Raw genomic sequence first — 11318 nt, 5'->3', positions numbered from 1 at the left:
GACAAAGGGCTCCCAGGTGTCCCGTCCTTGCTGGTGGCCTGGCACCGGGGGTTCCGCAGGACTAAGCCACTTCAGAGCAGGACAGCCAGGCCCTGGGAGGCGATCAGCCCCGGGCAGCACACACCTGGCCAGGGGCTGGAGCTGTGCCAGGCTCATTTCAGGACAGGAGTCTCTGGTCACATGGGAACTGAGTGTCCCCACGCCCCCTGGACAGCGCTATAAGTCCCCGAAGGCTGTGCGTGCGGTGGGACGCCAGCACCGCTGGTCCAGCCCCACAAGCTGCCTGTGCACCCGCAGGTTCTGCTGAGCCTCCTGAGCTGCCGTGGGGGTGAGTGCTGGGCCCACTCCACACGGGGAAACTGAGGCACGCAGCGCTGTACTCCTGTGGGCAGAGCCAGGACTGAGCGCTGGCAGCCAGGCCTTGGTCATGGTACGGGGCAGTCAGGTGGGAGTCACTGGGCAGCTCCCGGCACACAGGGTCCGACACAGGCAGGTGCCGGGGAGGGGGAGCTGATTGAGTGCTCCTTGCCCTCCTGCTCCCGCCCCGCCTGGGCTCAGACTCAGCCTGTGTCCCCTGGGCCTCACCTGGCTCCCTCCCACCTGCAGGGTCCGGAGGAGGACCCCCACCACAGCCCCTCACTATGCATCCCTTCAGGGGCTCCTCCTTGGAGTCCTCCTTTCTCCCCCAGCTGAGCCACAGTCCTAGACCTCGGCTTGTGGATTCCTGCCCCCTGCCCCGCCCTGACTCCCTGGAGGAGAAAGGGGGCCCTCTTACCTCTGGCCCACGGCGGCCAGTTACCCAGAAGCCCACAGGACTGCCCGGGTCCTCTTGCTTCTGCTTTGTCCACCCTCCTGCCACAGGGCCCTGCCCTCGACCTCCTGGCTAGAGCAGCTGCCTGCAAGGGAACGGTGTGTCCGTTACTCCTCAGTTGGCCCGGCTAACTCTCCCGCCGCCTCTCCCCCTGTCCTGTCTGGGTTTGTGGCTGTTCACGTTGAAGGCTTGGACTTGACAACACTCTCATCTCAGAGCAGTGTAAGGTTTGACTCCACATTTATTCCTCCTGATGCAACCAGCACAGAGAGGAGGGCAGAGGAGGGCGCAGTGTTAGTCTTGGTCACAGCTGCTCTGGGTTGGGCTGGGATTCCTGCAGGTCTCCATGAACCCCTCCCCGCACACCTGCATTTCCTGGAGACACCAGCAGGTCCCTGCCCCATCAGTGCTGGCTGTGGCTGGGACACAGGTGGTGGCCAGGACGGGCCACGAGCTGCTGGCAGGAATCTCAGCTCATGTGCAGGGCCAGGAGCCCAGGCCCCACGGGGCGCACCCAGGAAGCTGCAGGGACAGCGGCTCCCAGAAAGGGTTCAGTGGGCACAGCACTGAGCTCCCAGGGGCTCTGAGCCCCACGGTGAGGGTGAGAGGATCGGCTGGGGCCTCCTTCAGGCCTGACCCCGCAGGCCAGGGGGGATCTTGGGGCCCCAAACAGGGCCCTGCCACAGGAAGAAGGGACGCCCCCAACTGCCTGGCTCCTGGGGACCTTTGGCCAAGGGAGGTGAATGCAGTTGGGTCTCCCGTGACCCAAGGCTGCTGTGAGCAGAGAGAAGTCTGAGCCAGTCAGGGAGCAGGGGACTCCCCCGTCAGCCGGTGGGTCCTGAGCCCCTGCATGGCTGGGCCAGGAGGCCCTCGGTGATGCTGGGAGACAGTGCACTGCCACCCAGGGAGCAGGGCTGCTGCCCGGCCCACCCTGCACAGGACAGCCCCGCCCCGCCCAGCACAGCCGCACCCGGCCCCACAGTGCGAGCGGCAGGACCAGCTGAGCAGCAGGTGCAGCCTCAGCACCAGCAGGTGCACAGGCGACAAGCGGAACACGGGGCACCCACGCAAAAGCTGGTGATGCAGCCGGTCCCAGCCTGCCCTGCTGGGTGCCCTGAGCAAACTGCTGAGTCATGCTGAGCTTCTGCAGTGGAGACGCTGAGTCACACTTGGAGATGAGAGGCAGAGTCCGTGAGAGCCTCAGGGCCAGGGCTGCCCCGGGTTCTGGCCGCCCATGGCTGGAAGATGCCGGCCCTCTCGGCGGTCCACAGTGGCCATCGGTGCGGCCCCCAGTGACTTTTCTGAGGCCTGGACGTCCTTCCTGGGCCTGACCTGACCCAGACGAGCCCTGGGCAAGTCCCCTCTGCCTGCTGTGTAGCAGCATCCTCTGTTGTACCCTGGGCGCTGGGACACTGGCACGTCGAGGCCAATGCAGGAGTGAGCGGAGCTGTGCAGGGCGTGGACTCTGGCCCAGCTCGGGTGGGAGGTTCGGGCTCTGCCTGGACCTGCCCGCTGCCCTCGGGCATCGCCCACCCTCTGGGCTTTGCTTCCTTGTCAGTCAGGGCAGCACAGTGGTGTGCACACTGGTGGAGTGTGCGGGCGGCAGGGAGTCCAGGTCCCTGAGAGCCAGGGCGGTGCTGGGCAGGAGGTGAGCAGAGACCCAGGTGGTCAAGTCTGATTCTTTAATGATGATATCTCAGTCCCTTTTCTTCTATTCCCCCCATGATACTTGACACATTAGAAAAAAATGGTTGATTTTTGCTGGTGGTTCTGGTCTGAGGTGATGGTACTTTGGTGGCAGAGTCCCACGTGAGACACGGGGCGTCCTGTGTTTGTGCATTGCCCTGTGTTCCTGCATCTCCCTGTGTTCCTGCGTCTCCCTGTGTCCATGCGTCTCCCTGTGTTCCTGTGTCTCCCTGTGTCCGTGTGTCTCCCTGTGTTCTGTGTCTCCCTGTGTTCGTATGTCTCCCTGTGTTCTGTGTCTCCCTGTGTTCCTGCATCCCCCTGTGTTCTGTGTCTCCCTGTGTTCCTGTGTCTCCCTGTGTCCGTGTTCTCCCTGTGTCCGTGTGTCTCCCTGTGTCCGTGTGTCTCCCTGTGTTCTGCGTCTCCCTGTGTTCTGTGTCTCCCTGTGTTCGTGGGTGTCCCCGGGGTACGACAGAGGAGCTGCAGCACAGCAGGCAGAGGGGACCTGCCCAGGGCCAGGATTGAGTCTTGGCGCTCCATGCTGATGGCCGTCCCTGTCCCATCTACCTCCCAACGACCCACCCCCAAACACCATCATCAGATTATATTTCTACCCTTGGAGCTGCCCACAGTGGGGAGTCAACTCGCACGTGAGTTTCAGAGGGGACAGACCTTATTCAATGACAGGGGTGATAAAAAGCAATTAGCACCTGAGGACTGTTTGCTGGGACAAGGTCCCTCGTCCATGGTGTCCGTGGAAACCCTGGGCCTTGACTGAGGCCTTGGCACCCCCTTCTCTCTCCTGCAGGACGATGCCACCGCCTGTCTCATGGAGCCTCCTGGCGCTGGCCACACTGTGCTGCCTGGTGCCCCGGGCCCTGGCTAAAGGCAGCCTGCAGCAGGATAGCGCGGAGTCCGACGCAGACCACCAGGCCCATCTCACCTGCCACAACCTGGCCAACATCATTACTGACCTTGCCTTTGCCATGTACACGGAGCCCTCCTATTGGTCGAACACAAGCAACATCTTATTCTCCCCGCTGAGCATCACAGCTGCCCTGGCCATGCTCTCCCTGGGCGCCTGGGGTGACACTCGCAGCCTGATCCAGGAGACCCTGAAGTTCAACCCCAAGGAGGCCCCTGAGGCTCTGATCCATGGATGCTTCCAGCAGATGATCCACAGGATCCTGCAGACGGGCCACAAGACCCAGCTGCTCACCGGGAGCAGCCTGTTCATGGACAAGGGCCTGAGGCCAGTGGCTACGTTCCTGGAAGGGATCAAGCACTGGTACCACTCCAAAGTCACGACTGTTCACTTCCAGGACACCAAAGCGGCCAGGAAACACATCAACGGCTATGTAGAGAAAGAAACAAAGCGAAAAATACGGGACGTGGTCCAGGGTTTGGATAGCGCCACGAGGCTCGTCCTGGTGAATTACATCTTCTTTCACGGTAAGGCCATAACGTGAACCCAAGCCAGCTCCAGGGAAATCGTCCAAAGGTAGTCTCCCACTGCCACTTCTGCAATGTCCCGACAAGGCAGGGTGCAGTATGGCAGGGTATGGTCTTGACGTGGCTGCTTCTGTTGTCCACACCTGAACAATAGAGCGCGTGCGGGTTGGGGAATGAGTGAAGGGCGGTCAGAGCACTGTCTCCTGGGCAGGACTCTCAGGGCCCTCACTGGGGTGAGAGCTCCCCTCGCCTCCCAGCCGCCCTCCTGCCTCCGAGTGCTCAGCGCGGCAGAGGTTGGGGCCCACAGGGTGCTCTGAGGCCGCTCCCACTGTCCCCAGGAGAGCTCAGGGTCAAGGCCAGGGCCAAGCCCTCCCCACTCCCTGCCTGCACAGTCCTGCAGTGCAGGGCACCAGGCCGGGGCTGGCACAGCTGAGCTCCCAGCTCCACTGAGACCTAGCACAGAGCTCGCCCCCCCCCCCCCAGCCATCACCTCCTCCTCCCCTGAGGAAGGAGGGTCCTTGGGTCCCCGGGACACCTGCCTCTCTGGCTGTCTTCACTTGGGGTCCTCTTGGTGTCACTCAGGGGAGGCTGCCTGTGCATCTGCATTCCCCCTGCAGCTCCCAGGACAAGGACTTAGGAGCAGCACGCAGAGTGCTCGCCCTGGGTGATGACTGCCCGCCCAGCAGCCAGGGCCAGGGAGCCCCCGGGAAAGGGTCCCCAAGTACACATGAGGACTTCTGGTTCTTCATTAGGGTTCTTTGGAAGACTTATTTTATTTATTCGAAAGACAACATAACAGAGACACAGGAGAGAGAGAGATCTCCCATCTGCTGGTTCACTCCCCAAAAGGCCTCAGTGGCCAGGGCTGGGCCAGGCAGAAGCCAGGAGCTAGGAGCACTGTCCAGATCCACGTGGGAGGCAGGGCCTAAGTACTGAAGCCTCTTCTGCGGCCTTCCCAGGCACATTGACAGACGGAGTTGGCTTGGGAGCAGAGCAGCCAGGACTTGAACTTGGGCTGTGGTATGGAATGCTGGCTTCACAAGTGGTGGCTTAGCCCCCTGTGCCAAACCCTGGCCCCTCTTCAGTTTTTATAACCCCCTGCCACCACGCCAGAAACAGACAGAAACCCAACCCCACTGTGCGGCCTTCAGAGCCATGCTTCTGCCAGCTGTCACTGTCCCCCACACCGGCAGCATCTCTCTCTGCCCACTGAGCACCACAGAATTCCAGGACCCTCCTGGCTTCAGAGAGTCCCCCCTGGAGCCACCCTGAGGCCCCATCGCTCTGTTTTTAGACCATTTTGCAGATGGCGAAGCTGAGGCTCAAAGAGGTACGTCTCAGAAACAGGGCTCAGGGCTCCTCCCTCGGACTCAGGTCCCTCAGGGTCCCCCCCACCTCCCTCCTCCCCAGGGAAATGGATCGATGAAGTGCAGGCGATGCACCCCGTGCAGGAGAGCTTCCATGTGCAAGAGAAAAGAGCCATGCGGGTGCCCATGGTGAACCACCTGGGCACATTCTACCTGCACCGAGATGAATCCCTGTCCAGCTGGGTGCTGGTGCTGCATGGGGTAGGAGGGGACACCGCTTTCTTCCTCCTGCCTGACCCCAAGAAGATGGGAGAGCTGGAGAGGCGACTGACTCGCCAGCACTTTGAGGAGATCCTGAGACACACGGGAACAAGGTGATCTCCCCACCCAGGGCACCCCGGCCTGCCTGGCCTCTGAGCTGTGTCAGGACTGAGCCTACTGGGGCGTCCAGAGACTGGGGAGGGTGACCTCGCGCTCCCAGCCAGCCAGAGCCCACATCAGAAAGGCAGCCTGTGTCAGAGAAGGACAGAGACCACGGGAGGGGGCCAAGGGCCTGCTCCTGGCGACCTCCCCTCCCGCCCTGGGTGTGGGCCCAGGCCAGCCAAGAGATGCTGGGACACGCTAGGAGGTTTGCTGACAAAGGTGGCAGCTGAGTGTGTGGTCCGAGCACAGATGTCCCTGTGCACAGGGGAAGAGGCCTCACGGAGAGGCCCAGCAGAGCAGGGGCCCAGAGAGCTGGCACGGCTGTCGCGTCACTCCAGTGACAGGAGCGATGTGCACTTGATACGACACACACCATCAGAAGTGCACAGTTGGGCATCGGAAATGTGCCGGGTATGAGAACAGGGCCCGGGAAGGGCCGCAACTAGAACTGGTCACAGAGCCCCAGTGCCAGTCTGCCCGCCCTCCACGGACCCTCCCAGGGCCCACACCTGTTCCCCACAACCAGAACTGAGCCCTAAGCCTGCTGGTCCACTCTCCTCCCCCACGACACAGCTGTCACTCAGCACCTGCCACCGCCAGCCACGTTCCCCTGGGAGCCAGGCACCAGGGAGTCCCCGGCTGTGGGGGCACCAACACTGCAGGGCAGGTTAGATGCTCTTCCAAGGACACCCTGGATCTGCCTGGAGGGCTTCTCAGGGGAGGTGGCTTTCCAGGGCCCTGTGGGTGCTGACACTCTGACACCTACTGCAATGGGGGCTACGAGGACAATGACCAAGTCAGCGTCCACATGGGTGTGGGAGAGGGGCCACGCTAAGTGGGAGAAAGCAGGAGGAAAGAACACAGTGCCCACGCGGGGCCCCAGAGGACGGGGGCAGGAATGAGACGTCTGCACTGTCTTCCCGCCCGGCAGGTCCGCCAGCGTGTTCCTCCCCAGGTTCTCCATCTCTGGGACCCACGACCTGAGACCCATCCTGGGCAAACTGGGCATCACCAACGTCTTCAGCGACAAGGCTGACTTCTCTCGGATCACAAGGGCACCTGTGAAGCTCTCCAAGGTGAGGTCGCCCCACTGACTGGTATCCTGGGGGGCAGGGCCCTAGCAGGAGACTGGGGACAGGCCTGAGACGCACACCAGGTCAGACCTGGCTGCTCCCGGGGCCCACTTGATGCCCTGGGAAGGGAAGTGTCGGGGGACAGATTTCAGGAGGGGGTTTCATGCTAGGAGCCCCCCGCCCTGAGCTTGGGTCAGACCCCTGGCTCAGCTTGCCCATGGCCTCGATTTCCCTGCCCTGACACAGAGGTCAGAGTCGGTGACTCCAAAGCCCCTGGCCCCTTCCCTCTGTGCTGTGGGGCGGCATTGCTGTCACCTCGTCTGAACATGAGGGAGTTCAGCTACGGGTGACGGCTGCTCAGTGACATCGGCAGGACCAGTGACCAAGTGGAGCTCAGTGAGAGGCTGCACACGGTGGGGACATAACGGGCACTGTGATGCCACCCCACAGCCCCTGTGCTGTAATGAAAACGGAGTAAAGTGGAGACACACAGAGGGGCAAGGCCATCGTCCCCTGCTGAGGCTCGGGTACAGCCAGGGGGATGGGGGTGCGGGTCAGGAATGCAGGGGAGGGTGGAATGGCTTCAGACGAGACAGAGAGAAGTGTGGGAGCCCCTAGGGCAGAGGGAAGGGACAGGGCAGCCCCGGCCAGCAGCAAAAAAGCCCATGTGAGCTGCTCCTGGGTGCGCCGTCCACCTGGTTGCTGTCCAGGCCTGGGTGGGGCCGGCACAGGCTCAGCTCATGGCTCTGCTTCTCTGCCTCCAGGCCCTGCACAAGGCGGTGCTGATCATGAATGAGGGATTCACAAAAGTCCGCAAAGCCAATGCCGGGAACAACAAGGCCAACAACCTCACTGTCAAGTTCAACAGGCCCTTCCTATTCATCCTCAAGGACAATAACATGCACTTTCCCCTCTTTGTGGGAAAAGTGGTGGACCCCACTGCACACTAACAGCCCCTCAACTTCAGCCCTGAACCGGTGACTGACCCCGGCCCCCCCAACACATTAAAAGTCTGAGCATCCCTTCCTGAGTCCATCTGCAAACCCCTCCCTGCCCCGGAGCCTGTATAGACTCCACTGGCTTGCTGCTGCCAGTGGCCACGTCCTTGAGGTCCCTGCACAGCACAGAGCCCTGCAGGCAGGGCTGAGTGTGGTGGAGCCGCACCCCAAGGCTCTGAGCCCCTCCTCCTGCAGGAATGCCCCGGGCTTTCCAGTCACATGGGAAATCCTTGGGGGACGGTGTGTCTCAGACCAAAGGCCTAGGCCCACTGAATGTCCACATCCTCCTGCTCACCCAGCCAAGCCCACCCTGTAGCTCCGCCCCTGCCAGGGTGGCCCCGCCCACCCCCAGACTCCGCTCCGACTGCTGCCCGCTCAACCCTGGCACTGCGCGTGCGTCCTCTGCTGGTCCCCTGGGTCACCTCTCCCCTGTGTGGGCCCCTCCCACCTCAGTGTGTCTCCTGGGATTGAGGAGGACGAGTGTCCCAGGAGCCCTTGCTCCCTGTGCTGCACCTGTGCTCGGGCTCTGTCAGGGCCTCGGGGCCTGGACTCCCGCCCTCCTCAAAGTCACCAGGACCACCAGGTCCCCAAGGCCAGTTCCGCCCTGTCCCTGTCTGCTACCCAGTCACGTGGCCGTGGTCCCCAGGATGGGGCTGAAGCCGTGACAGGGACTCCTGGCTGTGAGGGCGACAGTGGCACCTCTGGACCCCGTGGCCTCTCCCTCTGTGGCCCTGCCCGTGGTCTTCCCAGGACGGCCCAGCTCCCGTGCCTCTGCTTGAGCTGTCCCTGCGGCAGCGCTCGGCCCAGGGGCACGGGTCTCTTCCATCGCCCAGAGCAGAGGCCCCCAGCTCAGGGCACCTGCGCCCTGGCTCCCCAGGAGTGGGCTTGTCCAGGGGCGGCCCTGCCCCTCCCCAGCCTACCCCGTGTGCCCTGGCTCCCCAGGAGTGGCAGAGTCAGCCTTGGGGGCTCCCTGCCCAGAACCAGGGGGAAATAGCACAGGTGTGCGAGGCACGAGGCTGGCTTCTTCCTCTAATTTGTGTGTGAAAGACAGAGAAAGCTCTGCCACCCCCTGGTTCACTGCCCAAGTGCCGGGAGCGGGACCCTCGAGCTTAAGCATCGCCTGCTGCCTCCCAGGTATGCAGCAGAAGGAAGTTGGACTTGGAGCAGAACTGGGACCCGAACCCAGGCAGGCAGACATGGGTGTGGGTGTCCCAGGTGGCTACAGCTGTGCCTAACGCCCGCCTCTCATCTCTCGGTCTCCTCTCCAGTTGCAGCCTTCGGATCCCACTGCCTGCACACCGAGGGCGGAGTGAGGTGCAGCCTGCCTGGTGCTGGGGAGACGGGGGGTGGAGGGACCTCACACCTGGGACCTGACGCTGCCATCAATGGCAGTCTTGTCGCACTCCCTGTCCCTGGCCTTAGGGACAGACAGGAGTAGGGAGGGGAAGGGCATGGAGGGCATCGAGGAGGGGTCTGATCCTGAGGGGGGGGTGCGCTCAACATGACCTGCGCCCATGGGCGGTGGGGGGAGGCTCATCGAATCACGTCAAGGCCTCCAGGAGGGTGGCACCGGCTCACAGGTCTGGTCCTCAGGGATCCACGGTGACACTGGGCTGGGCAGAGGTCTTCAAGCCAGAGCCATCACGCGTAGGCTGGGCTACCTCACCAGGTCACGTCCCTGTCCCCGTCTGTTAAGTGGGACTAGCCCTGCCTCGTCCACCTCTCCAAGTCATAGCAGCCCAGACAAACACAATGGCCAGCGTAAAGGAGGTGCATTAGGAGTAATTAGAAATAATCACAGTAATAGCGATGATGGGGATTAATAATGATGGTAATAGCAAGGAGGACAGGAGAGGCTGCTGGTTCTGCCCGGTGGAGTCATTGCCCGGTGTCCAGCCCGGGCCTCACCAGGCTGTGAGATGCAGACCTGGCGTGGGGCGGCCCCAGTGGAATGCTGGGACAGGCCCAGGCCCGGAGCAGTGGAGCCAGTGCAGGAAGACGCGCGTCCTCCTGTAACTATTCTGAGTGCTGTGGGTAGCAGCACGGGAGACAGACGGTTATGCCTGAGTTTCCAGAGTCTGGGCGACAGAGTGGCTGATTGCCCGAGACCAGGGGAAAGGCCCCTTCACAGGGCTGGGCAGCTGGGCCGAGCGGGTGGAGTAGTGGAGGGAGACACACAAGCCAGTACCTCCATTCTCTGGAAAGTTCCACGCGCTGCCCAGTGGAGTCTGAGACCAGCCACGGGCCACGCACACAGCATGAGGGTGGTGCAGAAGGCAGGTGTGGGGCAGCCATTCTGGGCTCGCTGTGCACACGGGAGGAGGCATGCTGCCCTTGGCTCACTCCTGGCCCCTCCCCCTCCAGGCTACAAAGACAGGGGCTGGTGGAGTCATGTGTGTGGGGCACTCAGGTCACTGCTGTTTGCCGAGGTGACCTCTGAGCTGCTACCGCGTGTCTGCTGAAACCAGTGCTGTGCAGAGAGAGAGTGTGGGGTTGAGACTAGCTCACACTAAAGCATGAATGGCTGATAGCAGAGACCTGTGACATGGGCACAGAAAGACATTGTGGAGCCCCTGGAATCTGAGGCAGGGAGGAAAGCCCCGGGAGGGGGATTAGAGAGAGAGGACGGGAGGGTGGGGGCCAGAGGATGCCACTGGAGTAAGAGAGCGAGTGCAGACCCCGCCCTGCTCCTCTCTGCTCTGCGACCCCCCCCCCCAGGCTACTCCACCTGCCAGGACCCGGTTTTCTGGGCTGTGGAAGGGGAGGAGCTCTGGGAAACCCCCTGGGAGCACCATCCGCCTGGTGCTTGTCAACGCCAGGGAAACCCTCAGCGCCCAGGCCAGGTGGCTCCAGGACATCAGGAGTTTGCGGGGTCCCTGAGGGCTGGGCCAGGAGCTGTCATTTTCCTTCCTTCTGGGATGAAGTTTTTAAAAGGTGACTGGGTGCTCAGCTTGAGATCCGTCAACCTGGACCCCCGACAGCCGCCAGCCGCTTCCCGCAGGCTCCGTTCGCCCGATGGCTGCCCCGGGGGAGCTCCGCTGCTCGGCCCCTCTGTTACTTCTCAACACCAAAAATGGTTTCCCTGCTGTCAAAGCACAGGTGACTTCCTGGGGCACTCGGACCCTGGGAGGGGCGCGGGTCTGAGGACAGCAGCTGCGTAGGGGCCAGACTCCTGGAGCGCCCAGGGATTCCGCAGCACTGCACCTCAACTTGTTCAGCTGTTAAATGGGGGCCAATCCTAGTCCCCCCAGTACAGAGAGGCCAAGTCGGATAATCCTTGCAAAGCCCTGGCCTGGGCCTGGCGCGCAGAGCCATCGGTGGCGGCTGGTTGTGCTGCTGTGTTATTCCCACGGTTGTTGTTCCTCTTAGCACACGCACTGTAATTATCCTTTCAGACGACACTGCCGGGCGATGGGTGTTTCGGGCAGCAACCCCCAAGGGCTGGGGCATGGAGCAAACATTTCCACAGAGGCGTCCCCGCCACCTCCCACACCCACCCACCTCCGACCACAGGAGGGCCCGTGTGCCAGCCACGTGGGCAGAGCCGGTGCTGGGCTACCAGGCAGGCGCT

General features: G+C 62.5%; 1 protein-coding gene across 1 annotated transcript; it reads left to right on the top strand.

Annotated features, from left to right (window-relative positions):
• The first annotated feature begins 204 nt into the window (after window positions 1-204).
• LOC100358486 (alpha-1-antitrypsin-related protein) lies at window positions 205-7771 on the top strand. The gene is made up of 5 exons (XM_070065650.1): window positions 205-328; window positions 3303-3946; window positions 5357-5627; window positions 6608-6752; window positions 7514-7771. Exons 2-5 carry the CDS (start codon window positions 3307-3309, stop codon window positions 7697-7699), a joined length of 1242 nt encoding a protein of 413 aa, XP_069921751.1. The 5' UTR covers window positions 205-328; window positions 3303-3306; the 3' UTR covers window positions 7700-7771.
• The last annotated feature ends 3547 nt before the right edge of the window (window positions 7772-11318 follow it).

This window comes from Oryctolagus cuniculus, chromosome 20 (assembly GCF_964237555.1).
Source record: "Oryctolagus cuniculus chromosome 20, mOryCun1.1, whole genome shotgun sequence".
NCBI lineage: Eukaryota > Metazoa > Chordata > Mammalia > Lagomorpha > Leporidae > Oryctolagus > Oryctolagus cuniculus.
The sequence above is the reverse complement of the archived record's forward strand: the minus strand, read 5'-3'. Positions and strand labels throughout refer to the sequence as shown.

What these genes read in the sequence shown, in the direction of transcription:
- LOC100358486 (XM_070065650.1), top strand. Translation starts at nt 3,307, where the DNA reads ATGCCACCGCCTGTCTCATGGAGCCTCCTGGCGCTGGCCACACTGTGC. An exon ending in GAATTACATCTTCTTTCACG is followed by an intron (nt 3,947 to 5,356) that starts GTAAGGCCATAA and finishes CCTCCTCCCCAG; the next exon opens with GGAAATGGATCGATGAAGTG. An exon ending in CACCTGTGAAGCTCTCCAAG is followed by an intron (nt 6,753 to 7,513) that starts GTGAGGTCGCCC and finishes CTCTGCCTCCAG; the next exon opens with GCCCTGCACAAGGCGGTGCT.